The 22,576-nt window shown below is 40.3% G+C and overlaps 1 protein-coding gene across 3 annotated transcripts in view; it reads left to right on the plus strand.

Moving 5' to 3' along the window:
• pum1 (pumilio RNA-binding family member 1) overlaps positions 1-22,576 on the plus strand; it is a 31,998-nt gene that overhangs the window by 2,534 nt on the left and 6,888 nt on the right. Inside the window, exons 2-17 of one of the 3 annotated variants that reach the window (XM_042435206.1) lie at positions 3,535-3,707; positions 9,675-9,797; positions 10,303-10,371; positions 11,661-11,763; positions 13,074-13,267; positions 13,638-13,810; positions 13,988-14,252; positions 14,360-14,453; positions 15,436-15,534; positions 15,705-15,847; positions 16,293-16,431; positions 16,693-16,827; positions 17,302-17,601; positions 17,852-18,094; positions 19,522-19,792; positions 22,358-22,487. In XM_042435206.1, coding sequence (XP_042291140.1) covers positions 3,546-3,707; positions 9,675-9,797; positions 10,303-10,371; positions 11,661-11,763; positions 13,074-13,267; positions 13,638-13,810; positions 13,988-14,252; positions 14,360-14,453; positions 15,436-15,534; positions 15,705-15,847; positions 16,293-16,431; positions 16,693-16,827; positions 17,302-17,601; positions 17,852-18,094; positions 19,522-19,792; positions 22,358-22,487 — 2,643 coding nt within the window. In that variant the 5' untranslated portion in view covers positions 3,535-3,545. Of the gene's footprint in view, positions 1-3,534; positions 3,708-7,467; positions 7,490-9,674; positions 9,798-10,302; positions 10,372-11,657; positions 11,764-13,073; positions 13,268-13,637; positions 13,811-13,987; positions 14,253-14,359; positions 14,454-15,435; positions 15,535-15,704; positions 15,848-16,292; positions 16,432-16,692; positions 16,828-17,301; positions 17,602-17,851; positions 18,095-19,521; positions 19,793-22,357; positions 22,488-22,576 lie in introns of those variants that run through there. The other 2 variants (XM_042435205.1, XM_042435207.1) reach the window with 2 other exon arrangements.

Genomic DNA, 22,576 nt, shown 5'->3' on the forward strand with positions numbered 1-22,576 from the left:
TAGAGCCTCCAAAAAGACCCTAAAGCTCTCTAAACTTCTCTAAAACAGTTTCAACAAAACTGATTTATAACCCTCACAAAGGTAGGATGTACTGCACACAACTGGCAACTGAATAAGTACTCAAAACTTAAGTTTATTTATTGATATAGCACTATTCATACAGCGGCTGCAACATACATGGACAATCCTGCACCTTATTGTAGCAATATCCACCTGACGTGCACTAATGTACAGTGTATTATAGCATATTAATATCATTGAACAGTGTGTACTCAGCAAATAGTTTATTCTAGTCATGGTTATGTCTCTAGACTTTATTTTGTTTTTTTTTAAATTCTATTTATTTTTATATTTAAGTTAGTCTTTTGTATTTAGTTGTATTTGTTTCTTTTACCTACCTCATTGTTTTTGTATTATGTGATATGTCAGGTGGCTGCTGTAACATTGTAATTTCTCTCTGGGATCAATAAAGTACTCTGTTTAACTCAAGGTGCTGTACACATAAGAAAAAACATTAAAATTACAGATTGAAATTAGGACATAAAAGTGCACTTATACAATAAACAAATAAATAAATGTTGGTGAGGAAGTTAACTGAAGGCCAGTTTGTATCGGTAGGTTTTTACTTGGCTTTTATGTGAAGGTGTAGAAGATTCCTATGTGGAGAATTTGTATCACTATATTTCTGTTTCTTTGGGAGTAGAGCGGGTGTGTTTGGGCACAGCAGATGTACAGTAAAGTTTACAGTATGTCATACTGGCTGCAGATAGGCTGGTTGGCAGTTTGTTTAGATCACCTGCCTCCAGGGCTTGCTAGTAAAGTGATTCACAAGCTTTAATGGCAGGTTTCCACTTCACCCCAATAATGCCCCTACTGTATGATTAATATGAGTGCTGGCCCTTTTGTGGCTGCAACCTAAAAACTTAATGATGTACTTTGGATTCAGGGGCCATCTTTAGGGGATTTAAACTAATTAATTTTTAATTTATATTAAATTCTATTAAATTCTATTTTAGTAATCCTACGCAGGACTCTGATTTAGCTCGAAAACTAGACATTAAACCACTTAATTTGACCAATTACACCATTTTTAACCAAAGAGAAAGTATTGTTTGGTTGGGATGAGCTCATCTATGTCAGTTATGGACACAGTGTAGTGGGAACATTGCTAACTGTTTAGCATACACTCCATCGTCAGTTTATTAGCTACACCTAGATAAAACTAACGCAGTCTAATAAAACAGCCCTGCAATAAATCCTATTTTCATGAGGATTGTAATGTTCAGTTTTAGATGAAACACTTCTCCAAGGTGTTGATTGAACTGTTGAACTTAGTGTGTTATGTGGAGAGATGTTTCTAACATTTAGTCTACTTTTATTGACATAAATGGAGGGTACAAAACATTAGAAACAAATTATTTTATAATAAATGATTGCAGGGTAGTTTTAGTTTTAGCAACTGAGTGCAGTTTTAAGGAAATTTTGCTGCAGGTCAGACTAATGGGAGTCTGTAACTGTGTCCTGCAACAGCACATTTTTTAAAAAGTCCTCTAAAAGTACTGGCTTATACCAATTAATGCTCACAATTAATTAAATCATGACAAAGACAAACCGTGTCCCTTGTGCCCTTCATAAAAAGACAACAGCAGGCAAATATGGAGTAAAATAAATTGGTTATCTTGTCATTTGCCTGACATTTTCCTGTTCTGAACGGCTTAAGATCAAAGTTCACAGTCAGTGTCACTATAAGGCCGGGCACTAAGGCACAGGGGGCAGCGGTGGTGGTGGTGGCGTGTTGCTTGAGGTATTGGTGAGACAATGAAATACGATCCAGGAAGTCAAGTTGGAGTTACAGATTAATGCATTTAAGGACTGATCATAAGCAAAAATACCGCGCAGCAGTTTATGATACTCACAGACAGGATTTTACAACTCTGGGAAGTTGTCACTGTGGCAACAGTTTTATCTTTCCTTGCGATGATCACGAGGTAAACAGCCGGATACGGCGTTCACGTTACAGAGTAATCCACCAGGAATGTGTGCTTGCATGTATGTGATTGGCCACCGCAGCATGATGTCAAGTTGTGTTCTGGTTCAACTTTTTGCCGGACTACCACTGCATTTTTTTACTGAGCTCTATGCGGTCCCCACTCCCGCAGCGTAAACGCACTGCTCCTATTCAGATGTTTGGGAAGCTGCCGTTTTTCATGCATTGCCAGATTTAGTCTGAATGCGGCCTAAATCCTTCAACACACAAGTCGTCAATGAATGAGAAATGCAAGTGCTACGTTATCTCATGTTAATGAAGGCAATTTATCTCTGTCATTTGTGAATAAGTATGGGCCGCCAACACTTGACAACTTCATGCCACATCAGAGATGCAAAAATATCTCAACAAATATTGTAGCTTGAATTGGTTTTATATGTCAAACTACACTCAGTTGCCAGTTTATCAGGTACACTCAGCTAAAACACATGCCGTAAAACACAAAACGGTTCAACAGCACTACTAAGTACCTCCATAAAGTTGAATCATCACCTCAAGAAAATTTTCATATTATTTCTTATTTCTAATTAAATCAGTAGAGATGAAAGGAAAAAAAGTTGATGGACAACAAATTAATCTGTATTTATTTTGGGATGGGATCATTTAAGTTGTTTACCAAACATTCTCTGGTTTCAGCTTCTCAAAATCGAATATTTTCAGCTTTTTTCTCATTTTGTATCAGTGGAAATTGAATATCTTTTGAGTTTTGGACTGTTGATTGATGGAAAACAACGTGACACCTTGGGCACTGGGAAATAGTGCAGTGTTTCCCCTATAATTATACAAACCTGGCAGGCCTCCAGGCAAACGAGAACCCCTTCCAGGCCAAGAAAAAACTTTTTAATGCCAAGAATAATGCCAAATATCCGTTCATTCGAAAAATCAGTAGCGTTTGGCTGCTTCTCTGCAGCGCTGTTCTGAAACGTGAGTCAACCTCTATATCGTTGCCCAGGAAACTCTTTGTAGCGTAACTCCTTTTAAGGAATAGGGCAGTGCGTTGTGTGTGTGCGTAGCAATTGAGTGGTTGAACGTGAGCGACTGGCAAAAAAGTGACGGTGAATTCGAGCGAACCAGAGGAAAAGGTTAGCAGTAAGTTGTCAATCTGGCAATAAATGTACAGTACAGACTACAGTGTGTCAGTTAATAAATGCAGCAGCTTATCGAGACCAAGAAAAGACACATCTGTTGTTTCCCCAACTGTTGAAGTGAAGGGGGTTAGCTCCAAATTTAGCAACAACGGGTTAGCCTAACCTGACAACGCTAAACAGAGAACAGAGAAATGTGTGGCTGCTGAGTCTCTCCCGAGTTTTGCTCACCCCCCCCACCCACAATAATTATTAGCTGTAGCTTTTAACTTTATAACCTACATGTGGGTAGGATTTATTTATGATTAAACTGTTCAGTGCTTATCAGACATTGTGTTTGTTCAACATATTGACGCAGTGTGCCACTGTTTGCGTTTAACAGATGTATTTCTCTCTCGACAGGCTGTGGTGGAATGAGCAGTGTGTGTGTGTTGAAGAGGAAAGCAGTGCTCTGGCAGGATTCATTCAGCCCCCACCATAGAACTACATCTCCCAGCATGCCCGTGGTGCTGAGCAGCGGAGGACATGCCCCTCCAACTGGGCAGACCCCTCAGGCCACACCCCCCAGCCAGCAGGTAATTCCCGCCACCTTCACACCTTAACATGTTTCATACATTCATGCAAAGATGTGTTAATATTTGGCCGTCCAATCTGTGCTGTTGGTCTTATGTACGATAATGGTGTCAATTATCTTGATACGTTAGTATTCTCTGGCTATCTAACAATTCCTACATTTATTAATATTTGCCACAAAAGTCTCAAAACAACAGTCAAGTGCCCATATAAACACTGAAAGAGGTTTTCCTCGCCGTAATCATTCCTCCTATTCATACTGACTATTAGAAGATCCTCCTAAATTACATTCTCTTAAATGATGAGGAACAAAATCCACAGCCCTCGCTTTGAGCAAAAATTTATTTATAAGTTCATCTGAAGATAATATAAGGCTTCAGCTGTCTGAGTTAGTCAAATAAAGTGGATATCTTCTACAGTTACAATCTTTTTTTAGTAAAAAAAATTCCCTCTTTGTGTCTCGACGGACAGTGTTTTCCGGTTCGGCTGCAGTGGGAGGATAGTTACCAAAAGATGGAATTTGGCACTAAAAAGACAGTGACTTTGAACAATATTGAATTGATTTGACCAATTTGGACGGCTGAAGCTTCATATTAGCTTCAAGTAAACTGACAAATACATTTTTGCACAGAAGGAGGGCTGTGGATTTTGTCCCCCATCACTTACATTGAAAACACATTCGGGAGGGAACTTCTACTGGTCAGTATGAACTGGAGGGACGATTATAGCAAGAAAAACATACGTCAGTGTTCATTTGGGCATCTGACTGTTATTTTAGGACAGACTGAAGAACTTGGGACAGAAGACCACACTAACCTACCTTGGTCTTAGCATGTTTATCTTGTTAAACAAAGCTTGTCATCACGTCACCACTTATGCTTGCGTAACAGATCTATTAGTACAGTACAAAACAAGCAAATGATGGTTATATATATATATATATATATATATATATATATATATATATATATATATATATATATATATATATATATATATATATATATATATATATATATATATATATATATATTAGTGTCAGTGAAATGGACACGGTAAATATCATTATACACTCATTGAGCCCTTTATTAGGACCACCTGTGCAACCTAATGCAATCCAACACATCAGCTCTGTAACAAATTCAACTCTAATGAAGTTTATACACTTTTCAGTTTTTGTTGACATTGTCAGAAAGGTGATAATTCTACTTTATGTTTATTATTGAGGTTGTAGTGGGTGGCGGTGGTGGTGCACTGGAGTGCATTATATTGAAAAGTGTCCCTAATATTTTGTCTACCCCTTTAGCATACATAATGGGGCAAAACATTAGGAACTTTCCTGTGTTCATAATAAAGTGCTCATGATTTAAATTGATTTAATATTACATAGCTAATGAAATCATCCCAAGGCTTTTGATGCACGAAATGTGGTTCTGTACAGGATTTGGTTCAGTGTAGCTCATAAACCAAATTGTTACAGTCTTATCCTATTAGCCTAAAAGCTTTTACATTGTGTTGGTTGTTGCCTGTTAGTTAAACCATGCTAGTTTGGTTAGCCCAGCACATATAACTAGCATCATCAGTACGGCAAATGTAGATCATAAGGTAGAGCTGAAAGAGCCTCTCATATCATTTAAATACTCTGTTCAGCAGCATTACGGTAAATTAAAACTGTGTCAACACTGTTAAACTAAAATCAGTTAACATTATGTCTCTGGAAAGTATATTAAACATGCTTTGCTACTTGAAATGGAATCACCTGAGAGCGGCTGTTTAGCAAAGTGATGCAAAAGCGCAGCGTTGCTTCTCCCCGTGGCGTTGGAGCAGCATGTGACTGCAGATTCAGGTCTGAACAAAGCAACAGCCACATCACAAGAGTGTTTATTGCTGCAGATATGAGACCCTATTTGGTCATAGTCAGTAAAAGTTATGCCTGCTGGCTCTAATGGTTGAATGTTTGGTTTTTAAGTTGTTTTTGTTTTGATTTTTAAGTTGGTTAAATAATATTATGATATTTTTCGAATATCATGTTTTATATTTGAGAAATGCAGATTACATTTACTTGAGTTTTGTGACTTGATTGAGTAATTAGTCAGTGTTAAGTAGGGATGGGTATCATTAGTATTTTATTGATACTACAACTCTTTATGATACTCCTTATCAGTCCGGTTCTTTATCGATACTCTTATCAGTTCTTTTTCATTACTAAAGCATTGTTGTTTTTTTAAATTATTATTTAAAAAGAATAAATTCAGAACAGGATTAGAATTTATTTATATTTTAAATATAACTAAACGTTGTTTTTAGAGCAGCAAGAGTTGTTTATAACAGCAAAGTCACTGTATAAATTCAATAATATCTCACTGGAAACAAATCTAAAATGTCAATAAAATAAATCATATTCCTCACATCAAAATACTGACTAAAGTTTAGAAAGAATGAAGAGCACAGACATCAGTCAGTATCAGTCCTTTGTCCTGATGTCCTCTCTCTGTTGCTGATGTTGTTTCACTGCCTGCAGGCACTGCTGGTAGGGGGGGCGTGTGGGGGGTCTGGTTTAGAAGGAGGGGCTGCTAGCTCAGCCAGTAGCTGCGTTTGCAAGAATCTGACTAGTTTTAAGATATGTGGCAAACTAAGCAAAACTGTTACATGCTGGCTAAATACGGACAGCTTTCGTTTTAGCTTGTTCTAATCAGCATGGTATGGTTGTGTAAAACATACCGGCAGTCATGGGTGTAATTTATGGCAGGGATGGCGGAGATGTGTCCCTACCACTTTACTGATTACCTAAAATTGTCCCCACCACTAATTTGATATTAATTGCATATGCGTTTAAATCAAATATAATTTCCATCGGCTCTACAAAGCGTTTACTCCCTCATGTCTCCACTGGATGAGAAATAGTTTCTATCGGTGTTTGTTGGCCGCCTCCTTTACGTGCAGCGATGTGTTTGCTGGAGTGTATTTGGATGAATCAGAAACGGCGCAGTGCTCTTAAGTCAGAGGAGAGAGAGTTCGAGGATAGAGCACAACAATCCAGACTGTCTTTGCCTGCTATGATCAAAACATCATGGTAGCTGTATCAAATTAAACATGTTGATTGTTCAGTGATATGAAAGACTCAGCTGTCCTGGACTGGCTAACTCACTACAGACCAGGAAATGTAATAGTCTTGCTAAGGTTAGTACTGTACAAACAACAATATTTAGGCATATTAACGTTATACTAGTAGCCTGTATACTTAGCTAACACTAGCAGATAATGTAGTCAGCTAGCAAACCTCCTGCAATATTTCCTCTTAATTCAGCAGTCTGAATTAGCATCATGGACGTCAAGAAAAAGAGACATGAGGTCTTATTTCTTGGTAAATGTAAGTAGCTACTGTATATAGTAAAAGGCTGAGTTAGCTCACTTGCTTTGCATCTATCAGCAGTAAGTTAACTTATTTTCATTTTCATAACTTGTATAGCAAATTAGGAGTTCCTCTTCATTTTCATTTAGGTTTGTTGTTAATACCGACATCAGAAAGACAGAAAAAGAAAGAGAGAAAATCGAAGCCAGGCAGGGAAAGAAAAGAGGAGTGAACAGGTAAGAATTTGCACTATGAGCTGAACAAAGTGGCCTTTTGTATTTTTTTTCTAAGTTAAGGTGTATCACTGAGTGGTTGTCAATACAGGCATCAGAGAGAGAGAGATAGAGAGAGACAGACAGACAGAGAGAGAGAAAGAGAGAGAGAGAGACAGAGCCCAGTCCAGACAGAGAGAGAAGAGAAAGAGGTGACCAGGTAAGGATTTCAGCTGTGAGCTTTAGTGTTGTCTGAGAGTTAGTCCTGCTTCAAATATTTATAAAACATTATTAATACAATTAATACAAATAGGTTCTTGTAGTTAGTGTCATAACACATTTAAATGTTTATAGAGTACACTTATAATGTACCATATATATGTGAATCCTAAAAAGTATTGCGATTTTTTTTTTTGTCTACTTATTTATTTTTTTACAATTAGTGTCTTTTTATGTATTTGAGTCATACACATGAACTTGTGGGTGTATATATTGTGTAGATTTTCAGGAAATACAATGGGAAATACCTAAGTCTTCTGGGGGAGGATCTTCAAACCCGCTGCCAGACTTATGTCCCCACTGCTTTCCAAATCAAACCTACACCCTTGCCAGCGGTGGGTGGTAGACGGCGGGCAAAACAGATGAAAATATCACTTTTCCACATGTTCACGCTTGTTGAACAGGTGGTTTTACGAATTACTCTTATTGTCTTTTTACTCGCAAAGATTTTATTGCACTTACAGTAACGAGCGTAGTAAAACATTGTCTTTCACTTCACTTGCTTCACCGTCTACACCGCGGCCTCTCTGCTCTGCTGTCTGCTCTGTCAGCGTGTGTGGTGGAGGGGCTCGATCAAACACTGACGCAGAGAGGAGAGTGCAGCGCGACCACAAGTTACACCAAAATATATAAAAAAAAATACCCATAAAAGAACCGACCTTAAAAATACCCGGGTTTCAGGTGCATCCTTAGTATTAAGGGATGAAATGAGCAGTTGATTGAGTACTTGATTAGTCAGATGACCACTTTGATAACAAATTCTTTACAGTCATTTATCTATTAAAAGCAGTACATATTCTATGATTACTGCTTCTCAAATGTTGCTGGTTCATTTCCAAAAAATGAACTATTTGTGGTGATCACCTTGGGCTCTGGTCATTTGTGATGAGAAATCAACATAACCTTTAGACGTTTTCCAGAATAAGAGATTCATTTAAAAATAACTAATACATCAATAGAATGAAAATGATGGTTCGTTTCAGTCATATGGAGTTCACAACTGATAGTAAGATCTCTAAAGCTCTGGATTTATCTTCCTGGCTTGTGGCTCTGATGCTGTTGTTGGGAAAGCTGTTTGCCTTTCAAGGTAGTTGTGTAATTAAACATATCTGTGGTGTCCTATGTTAGTTACAAGGCAAGTTGTTTGACAGTCAGCGAAATATAATCCCTAACTCTGAAAAAAGGTCTCCGCTTCAACTTGGCAAAGGAAGCACTGTGAGGCCTTAAGATGATGTAATCAGTGAAGTTTACTAAATTGTTACTACTTGATTGCAAGGTTAGATTTTAATGACTAATCCTGGAAATGACACTCCATCTGATAAGTAACAGTTTAGTTTGATTGAATGACGTCTCAGTGACTTGTTGTACTTCTTTGTGTGCACAAGAAGTTTCTGAGCCCAGATGTTTCCAGTACATGTTGACTTGTTCTTTGACGACAGTGTCTTGTTGGGGAATTTTGTGTTTACCCTCAAAATGAGTAACAGAGGAAACCAACAAAAACTTTGCTAGTGACAAGAAATTCTGCCTCCTCTTTGGAAGTGCTTTTTAGAAAAGAGGATGTGGCCAAAATGCCTCAGCTTTCAGATGGTGTTTTGATTATGATGTTTCCTGAAAATGACAAATTTGGAGTCCTTCTAACTTGTGGTCATAAGGTTGAGAAAGATATTTGGCTGTTTTTTTTTTTTTCAGAAACCTGGCATAACACTTTTAATTATTTCCACCTGGGCTTTAATGCTATTTTTTTTATTGCTAAGCACATCAATTACTTCACTATTGATAGAGATAGAAGAGCCATCCAAAGGCTTTTTCCTCTGCAGCACAGAGATTGTGAAATAGTTTTGCTTTTTTTTTCCAATTTCACTCCTGATATTTCTACTACACAGTATGTGTATTTGGATATTCAGTTACTGTATATTGATGCTCTATATGTATTTGAAGATTGCTCAGTATGTTCTCTTCCTGCTCTTTTCTTTCTTGTAAGCTTTTTTTAATATAATCAGCTCTGTAAAGCGCTGGTAAATCTTGGCTATATCTGTGTGTCTCCAGGTTTTGCTCAGACACATTCTGTTTGTTACTGTTTCCAGTAATTCCAGGATAATAATATGCGTGTGTGTGTGTTTCTTTAGGGTGTGGCGGGTGCTGGACGTTCCCAGGATGATGCCATGGTAGACTATTTCTTCCAGCGGCAGCACGGTGAACAGCCCGGCAAACATCGCTGGCCCACTGGAGACAACATCCATGACAGCCAGGTGTGTGTGTGTGTGTGTGTGTGTGTGTGTGTGTGTGTGTGTGTGTGTGTGTGTGTGTGTGTGTGTGTTGTACAAGTTTTAACATACTATTTTGCATTACCAGTGCTGTTATTGTATCATGTCATATTTTCTATTGTTTGCCTGTATAAAGTTCACCTTGAATAACATTTCTACACTTGAAATTCAGTTCCTTTGTTACAATAAAATAATGCACTAGAAATAAAATGATAAAAGTCTCTGTTATATTGACGCCTACATCTTTTGTATTTTTAACCTCTACTTTTGAAAACATCATCAGTGACATTTAATATGAGACAAAATCAACACTAACTGCTGGTCTCGGTTGGTGTTAAATTCTTTAGATTGTTTTGAAAACCTGTTCTAGTTTTGGCTGCCGTAATTCTTCATGCAAATCATTTTATTTGGGTAATTACTAATTAACAAAGGCAATTAAAGTTTGTGTTTAGCATCAGCAACATAAATTGTCATTCGTTTCTGTCTGTAGGTGCGATCTATGGACGAGCTGAACCATGACTTTCAGGCTCTGGCTTTGGAGGGACGCGCCATGGGAGAGGTGAGACATCAGGGCAGATGATTTGGGTCACGCTTTTGTCTAGAATAAGGTGACGTAGCTCAGCGGTAAATATGTTATATGTGCAAGGGCCTCGGCTTTCTACAACTGAATGATTGTGGCTTAAATACCTCAGCTGATAACAGAGCTTTTAGGCTTTTTTAAAAAAATTTTTTTACTTATTTAAACTTTGGTCTAAAATCTCTGGATCAGACGAGGTCAGATATTGTATGTCAGCACATGAAAATGGCCGCCCTGTATTTTGTGACTTGGGCACCTGGCTGAATAGACACATGATGGATTACACACAGAGCCTCAAACTTAAATAACAGGAAATCCAAGGAAAAAGAAATGGATCAATTACTCAGTGGAAGGCCTTTGAGCAAAAAAGTAGTGTGGACTTTGTTGGCATTGTTTTCCCAGAGTAAAAGGCTCTGAAAGATGAGAAGCAGCTGAGCAGAGATGCTTTTTCATTCGAGCTGGTTGGACTGGCTGTTGGCATTTATTAAACACTGTCTACCCTGAGTAATTCTGTTATGTTGGGCCAGTGCCTACAATTAGTTTTGGCTTAGTGAACATAGTGCTGATGGATGTTTGTTTTTTTGTTTGAATGTCATGTTGACCAAGTATTGTTTTGCTGCTACAGACTTTAATAGAGCCGTAACGTAAAGCAAAATTATCTTTATTTTTTACCATGAAATAACAATTTCTTTTAAAGTAACAGATTTTTTAGATTTTTTGAAGTCTCCACGCAATCAAGAGTTGTTGTTTCCTGCTGCCAGAAGATACTGATCACATTAGTTTAACCCAAACAAGGTGCCCTTTAATGTGAGAAAAGTGCTGAATGTAATAGAAAATGAGGACGGATATGGAGAGGAACAAACACTTCAAATTAGTCAAAACCATTATTCAGAATAACAAATGACATTTTCTAAATTAAAATAATGAGGCGTAATTGTTCTCTGGTTGCTCTAAGGCACTGTCTGTAATTATGGTGTTACTTTGTGTTTGCCGCACTCATCCAGTGAGAATAGACTGTACTTGTTTGTTTGGGGTGCAGTCAGGGGTCAAAATACTTCGAACACATGAGTGTATTGCTGGAAATTGCAGCACAAAACATCTCAGCACCAATTGCTTGACACCAAAAAAGTCGATTTAATGTCCCATTAAATAGGTTTTGTTATTCTACTTATGCACATTTATCACGTCTATGGATTTTTTTTTTTCTTGCAATATCTGTGTAACCATTGTCATCTTTTCTTCTTCCTGTCTCTTCTGTGTCACTGCAGCAGCTGCTAACTGGTAAGAAGTTCTGGGAGACAGACGACTCTGGGAAGGATGGACCAAAAGGGATCTTCCTGGACCAGTGGAGAGACAGTGCATGGGGTGCCTCAGGTATTTACTAATCCGGCTTACGTTTGTGATAAGGTGACGGAGTGCGAGCTGTTATGAATGCAGTAACGTTAGTGATACATGGCAGTTTATTTTATCAAGTACATCAAGAAACCACCAGAACAATCACCGTCTGCTATTAGAAAATATATATTTAGATTCTGTCAGAATCAAAAGCTGATGTCAAAGTGAAATCACCCTGATGTTCTCTTCTCTGGTGTATAATATCATCACAGTGCAGTTATTTCTGTAGGCATAGTGACAAAAGAAACATACCTGCATTTCAGAAGCAGTCTGACACTGTGTTTGTTGTGAGAGTTTAATCTGCTCCTGGTAGTTTTAACATTAAATTGCGCATCGGACGGCATGTTTGTTGGTCTGTTCTGGCAGGAGTGTGAAAGATAGTCATGCTCTCACCGTATTGTTGTCATGTAATCTGCATTTGGCTGCACTGCTTATGATGTAAAGAGCAATATCACATACAGTGAAGAGTTTGAGACAGTGGTTCTTAACCTTTTTCACGTCAAAGACCCCTAAACTGACCACAGACCCCCATTTGATAAGATTTTATTACAGAAAGTGTATGAAACCGATGACCAAATAGTCATACATTCTGTTATTGTGTTATTTATGGATGAAATTAAAGTGGAAATAAATAATTCCCCTTTTTGCTGGGGACCCCACGCTATGAGAACCACTGCTCTAGGAAGACGAGGAAATTGTCTCAAAAACTAAATCTTTGCTAAAAAATTAAGAGACTTCAGGAGAGGCAGTTTCAACAGCCTTGAGTGCAGTGCAGCCGTTGGTGGGAAAGAGACAATTATAAAGAAATGAAGAGAAAGTTGAAACAGTTAGTAAAAATTTAAAACCCAAGGGGATGAGATTAAAATAAGAGCTATACCAATCAAATAAATCCTATGAAAGTCCAGTAAAATAAGTCCAACAAATTGTTCCTGTGAAATCTGTTAAATGGAAAAGATTCCTTAATAGGTCCAATAGCCAGTCTTCACTTAGTTTTGTCTTTTTCAGTGCACATATCTACAGTAATTGGGCTCCTCGTGTCTCCATCTGAGCAAAATCTGACTTGTGAACATTCTGACTTTTCTAATTAATTGCAGTCTGGCATGTTGGGATAAAAAAAACTGCATTCACTGTTACTTTGTGAGAAAACTGGCAATTGTAGCTTCTTTATTTGTAATGTTTTTCATGTATGAGGAAACCTTTAACACATTGTCCTGTTAATGGTGCATATGTATGTGATGTTTTTCCTCTGTATGGATCTTATTTAACAGTCCCTTTACCCTTCACGGCAGATCACTCTGTGTCTCAGCCAATCATGGTGTCCCGTCGGCCAGGGCAGGGTTTCCATGGCGGTGGTGAAGTTGGGGTGGGCTCAGTGATGTCCCCGCGGTCTGAGAGTGGAGGGCTGGGTGTAAGCATGGTGGAGTACGTCCTCTCCTCCTCGCCAGCTGACAAACTGGATTCCTGCCTCCGGAAAGGACCCTATGTAAGTCTTGAATCTATTCTCTCTCTTTCTGTCCATCAGTCTCATTACTCATGTATTTACACATTCTTTAATCCTTTTCTGCGTCTCTGTTTTTTAAAATCACAATAATAGTAGATTTTTGGGTTACTAACCAGCAACCAAAACAGCCCATCTGTCATTCTCGCCCACTCTCTGTCCCCTGTCAGCCAGTGACTGTCAAATGGTGCACTGTCGTCTCTCACCTTGTCCATGTTTGTCTCCTCCAATCAGTTGACCTTAACTTTTTGTGTGTGTGCACCATCTGTCACTGTCAGGCTATCAGCACCTCTTTCTCTCGGTTTCACTATTGCCGTGCATATCGGTCATATCTCCCGTCTCTCCCATTTCACAGGGGCAGAGGGATGGAGAGGTGGAGGAGGAGAAGAGGGAGAAGCCAAAGGCAACGTTTGAGGGAGAGAAACTGAAAGAGCTGACGGAAAGCGAAGCCGATGTCATTAATGACGTCATCAACCCCAACGGGCTGCCTGTGCAGAACGGCCTTGACGTCGATGTCAAAGAGTTTGGGTAGGACTCACTGAGACGGAAGATACACACACACACACACACACACACACACACACACACACACACACACACACACACACACACACACACTAACACCTTCCTGGTCAAATGCTTATCTTACTCCATAAACAGCCTTCAAGTGTAAACTGATCTACTGCTTCTTCTTCACCCCTGCAGTCGTCCCCCAGGCAACATGCCGGCCCCTGGCCCCGAGGGTGACCTGCTCGGGGGTCCCGGGGGTGTAGGGGCAGAGGGCCTGACACCCCTGGGAGGTGGTGGAGGCCCCAAACCCCCTGAGGACTTCTCTGGTGTAGAACAAGGTGGTGTCACCATGGACCCCATGGAGTCAGTGATGGAGCCGCTTCAGTTTGACTACAACTCCCAGATGCCCATGGACTCTGCACCCACTGTAGGCTTATTTGATTACACTAACCAGCAGCAGGTATGAACAAGCTGAGAGTAGAACATAAACATTTATCATGAGCTCTTCAGGAGGCTCAGCTCAAGTGGCATAAAGATGTGATTCACCTGTCATTGTGTTGTGTGCAGCTGTTCCAGAGAAACAACGCCCTGGCGGTGCAGCAGTTAACAGCAGCCCAGCAGCAGCAGTACGCCTTGGCAGCAGCACAGCAGCCTCACATTGGTAAGAGTGTGTGTGTGTGTCTGTGTGTGTGTGTGTGTGTGTGTGTACATATGAACACGAGAGCCAGACTGGAACCTCTCTTTTTTTTTTGTTATTTGAGATGTATTAACTAGGACTGTTGAATTTCACGTTTCATTTGACACATTTTCTCATTGTCAGTGTGCCCTTAACTAAATGCAAATTGAAGGAAAATGCTGTCTTTTTTATATATATATATATACTTTTTTTTTCCTTTGTGCTTTCTTTTTTTATACAGCCTGGGTCTTGTTTTATAGTTTTGCCACCATTCCCATTAATGTACTTTTACCCACAAGTTTAATTGAAAGGGATGCAACAACACCACTATATGCTTCCATACACCTTTACATTCATCTTAACAACATAATGGAAAGCACAGCCACACATGATTTCACACAGGACCCCAAACTAACGATGTTATATTAAACAAATTATTTGAAAACAAAGATAACATCACCTGAAATGTCCAAGGACCAAGCAAGTCCCATATCTACAAGGGCTTTATATGTTTGTTGATCAGTACCAGTGACTCATTTACTTCTGCAGGTGCAACAGTGTCAATTTTTTTGTTGTTTTGCAGCAAAAGAACACAGAGTAGTTATTAAAACTACTTGTTGTTGCAATCCCCTGGTAACAAATTAGTGTTGGGTTAATATTTCTTAGGCTTACTCAATGCCCCTTTAGCAGAGTTAAGTAATGCTTAACAAGCCTCAAGTCTTTCAGAAGTGTTGTGCTTATGCACCAACCTATTTAAACAAATGGATTAAAAAGGTGTTTGTTGAATCTGGAGAGCTTTATTATTAAGTATCTACAGCTTTAGATCTTAATTATGGATTTGTCAGGATATATTCTTGAGTGGTCTTTATGTGCTGAAGCTTCGTTATTGGAGGCACTATGAGTTAACTCCATGTGTTATGTAAAAACCTTTGGCCATGCTTCACCTTTTCCCTCCACGTGTTGTCAGGTCTGGCCCCAGCATTTGTGCCCAATCCTTACATCATCAGTGCAGCCCCACCAGGGACAGACCCCTACGCAGCCGGACTAGCAGCAGCAGCTACACTCGGTGAGACGTGCACGTTTTAAAAAGCACCCACAGCTCCATTTAATGCTGTCGAATTGACGTGGGAACCATTCAGATACATTCAAGCAAATGTATTTTCCACGGTCGATGAGATGCATAAACACAGACACGCTTGTCTTATCTCACCAATATTTTTTTGTATTTGTGTCTAGGTCCAGCAGTGATGCCACCCCAGTACTATGGTGTGACCCCCTGGGGGGTCTACCCTGCCAACCTATTCCAACAGCAGGCAGCTGCAGCCAACAACTCGGCCAATCAGCAGGCAGCAGGCCAGGGCCAGCAGAACCAACAGCAGGTCAGTAGGCTGCTTGCCAAATATACTGGCATACTGGCTGCCGTTGCCTCAAGATGTATCTGTCAGAGCTCCTTATGTGCCATTTGAAATGTGAATTCAGTCTTACTGCTGCTCTACTTGGATCTTTAAGCAGCAAACTTTACACTGTGTAGATTATAAACCAATCAGCAAGAAATGTTTCCTCCCACTGCTTCTAGTTATCATTAACTAGAGCTTTGTTTTTATAACCCGTGTGCTCTGATCCTGCTTATTTATGTCCTGCCACCTTGTTTCTTTCTGTGTCGGCGCATTGGTGTAAACACAGAAACTACAAGAACTGTAAATGATGATAATGTGCATTTACACCACAGGTTCCCTCCTTTGGAATAGATTATATAAGATCTTTTTAAGCTTTTTTCAAGATAATGACAATTAAATTAGCTCTTGTTTTTCTTGCTTTGTAAAGGTGATGCGTGCTGGGGGCAACCAGCGACCTTTGACCCCCAGCCAAGGTCAGCAGGGGCAGCAGAATGACCAGCTGGTTGCAGCAGCAGCAGTCAACTCAGCCCTTGCTTTTGGGCAGGGTCTAGCAGCAGGAGTCCCTGGTGAGCGCTACACTCTACAAGCTGGTTTTATTGCTTTGGCAACAGCCTCAACAAACCCAATTACATCTGCTATTACAGCTCTATTTCCTGAAATCTTAGTTATAAATATCCAAACAAGAGTCATTCTTTGAAACTGATGTTGAAATGTTCAGTCTTGGAGAACTAAAATTACCCACAACCACCCACATCTACATGAAAGTAACACAGCATGCTAAAACCAGTGAAGGTACACTGAATATTTTGTTGCCATCTCATTCCCAGGCTACCCAGTCCTAGCCCCTGCAGCCTACTATGATCAGACAGGGGCCCTGGTGGTCAACACTGGAGCTAGGAGCGGCCCTGTCCGCCTCATGGCCCCCGCCTCTGTCATCATATCTCCTTCCGCAGCACAAGCAGGTAAGACGGTAATTAATGTAAAGCCTCAGTCACATGTTTGTCCTGCCTCCGCTGCTCTCTGCAGGCAACAGGGCAAACATAGGTGTCGTGCTCACAAAACAAGCATTAAACACTGTGTCTTTTTTAAAAACATGCCCTGAATGCCCCATTCATCCAGAACATGCCATTAAAAGATTATGAGACTGTACCTTCAAATCTCAGCTGAGATTTTTGCAAGTTCCCATGAGTCAGTATTGTTTATTCGAATATAGACACTACAATTGAGGGGGATTTGGGTTTACAGCTATTTTGGCGTTAATGTGAGTTGTCAGGGGTGTGAAAATTCTCCGTAAGTATCTCATTTGTGGTTCACATAAAGTGAATTATGACTGTTTACTTTTCATATCAACAGACACTTGAAGCAACCTGCAGTATTACTTAAACCTCTCACTTTACTCCCTCCTCCTCCTCCTCTCTTACTCTCTATCCCTCCAGTTGCAGCAGCAGCAGCCTCCGCAGGTGGTGCCAACGGTGGTCTGGGTGGCGGGGCCAACGGTCCGTTCCGTGCCATGACGTCCCAGCAGCCCCAGCAGCAGGGTGGCCCTGGCGGTGCTCTGGGTGGGAGCTCCTTCTACGGCTCGTCCTCCCTCAGCTCCTCCTCCCAGAGCTCCTCTCTTTTCTCACAGGGCTCTGCCCAGCCCGGTCCGGGTTCTGCCTCTTTGGGCTTCAGCCAGCCCACCTCCTCCTCCCTCGGTGCCACACTGGGGGCCACACTGGGAGGCTTCGGCACTGCAGGTAGGGATAAATCTACACATATTGCTTGTTCTGTGTGCTTATCTGTGAGTCTGCTGAGATGTCTTTGATCATATATTAGACATTGAGCTCCATAATGTCTCAAATTTGTCAGAGTGATCAGCTGATGTTCTTTTGCTGAACCTTTTAATGAAGGTTTTCCATAATGAAAGGCCAAATCAAATACAAGCTGATTATCGTCTCACAATTTCTGCAGATAAATGATCTAAGTTTTGTCTTTGTCTCCCTCTAGTGGCGAACTCAAGTGGTGGAAGCGGTTCCAGGCGGGACTCCCTGACAGGCAACAATGAGCTGTACAAACGCACGCCCTCCAGCCTCACCCCGATTGGCCACGGAGGCTTCTATAACGGCACCTTGGGCTTCAGTCCTTCTCCCGGTCCAGTGGGCATGCCCCTACCCAACCAGGGCCCCTCCCATTCCCTCACACCCCCACCCTCCCTGTCCAATCACAGCTCCTCGTCCAACCTCAATCTTGGTAAGTGGTTTTTCCTTTGATTCAAGTGATGGAGATTAACCACTGTCATTGAGTGTGTTTTGTTTCATGTTAATGCCTCTTTAGGAGTTATTTTGATGCTTGTGAAGTTATGGAAACGATGCTGGGACTCTTTTTGTTCCCACAATTTTCATGTGGGACACAGCTGTGAAGACTCCATAAGTCTGACTGCTACATCAGTTTGAGTTTAGTTTCACATTTGAAGATTAACACACATGTTTTAGGTCCGTGTCCTGAATAAAAGCAATCTGGGGTTTTGAATTAGTGTTTACACACATGTACATACATATAGTAGGGCTAAACAGAGGTGCCCTGGCTTTATAGTCCAGGTATGTTATGTTCACATATCAACATGTATGCTGTAATATAAGATGTGTGTAATTAGATTTCAACATTTACACATTCTGACTCAGCTGGAAATAAACTGCTGCGTCAGTTAACAAGATTTTCAATCAAAACAACAAAATGTAACGGCGTATTTGTAAGGCAGCGTGTTTTGAGGGATTAATTACTGATCGAGACTTTCGTTGCCTCCCGTGTGTGTGTGTGTGTGTGTGTGTGTGTGTGTGTGTGTGTGTGTGTGTGTGTGTGTGTGTGTGTGTGTGTGTGTGTGTGTGTGTGCTCAGTGATTGACAGTTGGCAGAGTGAAGTGTAATGCAAACACTCCACTCAAAGTGTGATGAAACAACAGTAAAACAAAGTGACAGAGCCAAGATGAGGCTTCAAAATGACCGTGATGGATTACCAAGCTTTGGCAATTTTAAAGCCTTTTTACTTTAAAAATAAAAACTGCTGTATAGCTTGTTGGGAGAGGAGAAAACTGAGTCCTGATATCCTTAACTGCACTGTTTACAGACACCACCTTGAAAATGTGCATATATGGGCAGTTTGTAATGATAATAGTCCACCAGCATTAGTCTTTATAACAAGTATTCAGCAACTGTTTGATACAGAGGTGGCTTGAGAATATTTTAAAATTTAAATATTTACCTGTACAATCTAATGCGGTCTTTAGAAAGCTTTTAAGTTTTAATTGAGGCTGAATTGGTGTTGGTGTAAATTCTTTTATGGTTTTTGAGACAATAGTTTTGCTTTATTGGGTTGTAATAATTTTTATGTAGACAGGAAATGGTGTAGAGCTTCTTCATATTGCAGCCAGTGCTGCCACCCAGTGCTGTGCTTCTGTGCTGCAAAGCTAAAATGTAATTTTTATGATGATGTTGAAAATTTACTCTACTGCAGTGTCATCAGTTTAGAAATAATACGTTTTAATCCATACAAGTAATCATTGCAATATTCAGGGTTTCAATAAGGGTTTAGGAGAGAAGTTAAATGTCAAGTGTCTTCTTCTTATAATTTATACAGAATCAGTTCTAACAATCACCCCCCTTTTCTCTCTGACCCCACAGGAGGTCTGACCAATGGCAGTGGTCGTTTCATCTCCGCAGCCCCAGGAGCAGAAGCCAAGTACCGCAGCGCCGCCAGCTCAGGCTCCTCCCTCTTTTCACCCAGCAGCCAGCTGTTCCCGTCGTCACGGCTACGCTACGGCATGTCGGATGTGATGCCGTCAGGCCGAAGCCGCCTGCTGGAGGACTTCAGAAACAACCGCTACCCCAACCTGCAGCTCAGAGACATCGCTGGCCACATCATGGAGTTCAGCCAGGATCAGCACGGCAGCAGGTACGCACGAGCAAAACACGACGTACTGAAAAACCATCACTGCCCTCCAAGTTAATCCTAACTTAATTAGAGAGCCTTTCACACCAGACCAGTGAGATTGACACCAAGTTGACAATGTCCAAAGTTTGATGGCTGAAGTCCCGTGTACACAGTGATCTCACAGGTAAATTACATGTAACGTAGTGTGAGATGGTTATGACAAGATATGAGTTGCAATCTGTGTCAGAATTTGTATGATATCAATTTGTAGGCATGTTGCATTTTGCAATGAATGTCTGAATCACAAGTAGAGACTCATGTTTTAAAAATGCAACGAAACAAAGAAGCAGCTTTGGCTGCAGTTCTGAATGTATTGAGATTGTTCTTTTAAACATTCATGACCATTGTGTCGGCAACGTTTTTTCTTTTTTTTACTTTATTCAAAAATGATGGGTAGAATGTGCATCAGCCAGTGTATTAAACATCATTTCATTTTTTCCTCCGATGGGTTAGTTTGTTATCTCGGATCATATCAGCAGTCACATCGTGAGAATGTGGTCTGAAGGTTGTGACACTGTCAACAGTTTGATGCAACATTTCTAAATCGTATGTTGGAGGAAGTGTTACAGTGAGATCAAGGACCACAGTGTTGAGTAGACAACTAAAGATTTCACCACATTTCTCTCTTGTCAACTTTTGTATGAGAGAGTCTCTATACACTAGGAGTGTGAATCTTTGGGAATCTCATGATTCGATCCTGATGCGATTCAGAAATGATTCTTGATTCAAAACAAATTCTCAATTAAATGAATAGAAAAGAGAGAACTATTTTCAGTCTCTTTCTGCAGTATACTGTGTGCCAAACCAATCACTGATGTCCTTATTCCACTGAAATATAATATGAGGCATAACTGGCAATAAGATAAATGGTCCGCAGCCTTTTTATTTTAAAAAGTTAACTGCATTAATTTAAAAAAATAATCAATTTGAAAGCATATTACAGTCTCCTGGTTGTTTGAGAATAACAATCTGAGGGGTTGCTGCCGCTGTGTTGATGTAAACGTCATGTCTCCAGCAGTGGAGAGCAGCCTCTCTGCTTCATTGGCTCAGAGGAAAGAGATTGCTGTCCAACACGCTGAGTGGGCGCAGGGTTTTTGAGGTGAAACAGACTGAGCACAGAGTTATTTTCTTCACCTCAGAGTTGGTTTAAGTTGTTTAACGCCTCAGTGTGTGTTGGTCAATCGGTCTTGTTTGTTACTGCTGGAGTTCACTGCTCTGCTCTAATAATGTTAGTCTCTGAGGGATGGTGTAGAAAGTTCACAGTATACTTCATGTTTGTCTCACAAAAGTAATTATTTAGTCATTAAATGCCTTTTTTTTTGAAGATGAACTACAAGAGCGTGTGCGTGCTGTAGACTGTCTGGTGCTGCACCGCCTTTGCAGTCGAGTTCCGCTTTTTTCGTTCTGTCAACATCATGTTATTAACTAACATTAAGAAAATCCATTTTGACATTTGTGAATCGATGCAGAATCGTCCACGTCGGCATCACAATGCATCTTAGAATGGAGAAATTTCCACACCTCTACTCAACACTGTCTCACAGTTTATTGAGGCCTTAAGGCAGTGCTGGAAAAACCACCTCGGTCAAATTCACAGTTGAAAGTACTCCTGTTCCTCTTAATGTTCAACACAGAACGTGAACAGGTTGAGTTTGCTAATGTTTCAGTGTTACAGCCCTCAGGACAGACATATATATGTGTATGTCCTCAAGAGCAGACTAAATGTTTATACTGTTGTATTTCAGGTTCATGCTCAGCGCTGGTATAGACTCCTGTGACGCCCCTGCGGCTCTCAATAGAAATGACATTTAAAGACTGTGAATGTGACATGAATATTTCACACTGCCTCTTTTCACAAACAGTCTGGTCTGTGTTATTTCGCTGCTTTAGGCTGTATATCCTTAAGTATTTTTATTGATAACAGAACACAAAGATTCATTGATATGTTACCATCTTTGCCCTCCTCTGTGATACAGTCCAGAGACTTGCTTATCTGGGGCCAGTGGCCCTGGAGGCCACTCTTGCTCCTGGTTTCTGGGTCTGTTTGGGTTGGACCAGCCGTGCCTTAGATGCAGACTTTTCCACTGAAACGATCTATTAATACACCATGACGTCCAGTCTGCACATTCCAGACATTTTCTTTCCTCAGTCTCTTCATCATCACTGTCCTGTTTATCTCTGCCTTTGCCTGGCAATCATCACTTCACCTCACATGCTGCTTGTTTCTTTCAACTCCCTCTTTGTCTTTTCTCCACTCAGTTTTATCTCCTTATTTCTGACTGTCCCCTCAGGTTAAAGATACTTTATTGCTAAGTCTCTAATCTGCTTATTTATCTTTAAAACTCATCCAAAGTGTTTTAAATCACCTTTATAAAGTGGATTTTAGAATAGCAGGCTGTGTTTATTACTAAAATAAAATCAGAACTGATAAAACAAGAAAATACAACAAATATCTTTTGAACTTCATACAGAATTATCCAGTAAAATATATCCTGAGTGCCTATCCTCTCTTTCTGTCTCCTGAAGGTTTATCCAGTTGAAGCTGGAGCGAGCCAGTCCAGCGGAGCGCCAGCTTGTCTTCAGTGAGATACTACAGGCGGCATACCAGCTCATGGTGGACGTCTTTGGAAATTACGTCATCCAGAAATTCTTCGAGGTGCGTATGATGAGCAAGTTATTATCACCCGAGTGTGTATTCGGAGTCACCGAGATTGAATTCGCAGGAAAATCTCACCTGCTTTTTAT

Source organism: Thunnus maccoyii, chromosome 15 (genome assembly GCF_910596095.1).
Source record: "Thunnus maccoyii chromosome 15, fThuMac1.1, whole genome shotgun sequence".
In the NCBI taxonomy this organism is placed as follows: Eukaryota; Metazoa; Chordata; class Actinopteri; order Scombriformes; family Scombridae; genus Thunnus; species Thunnus maccoyii.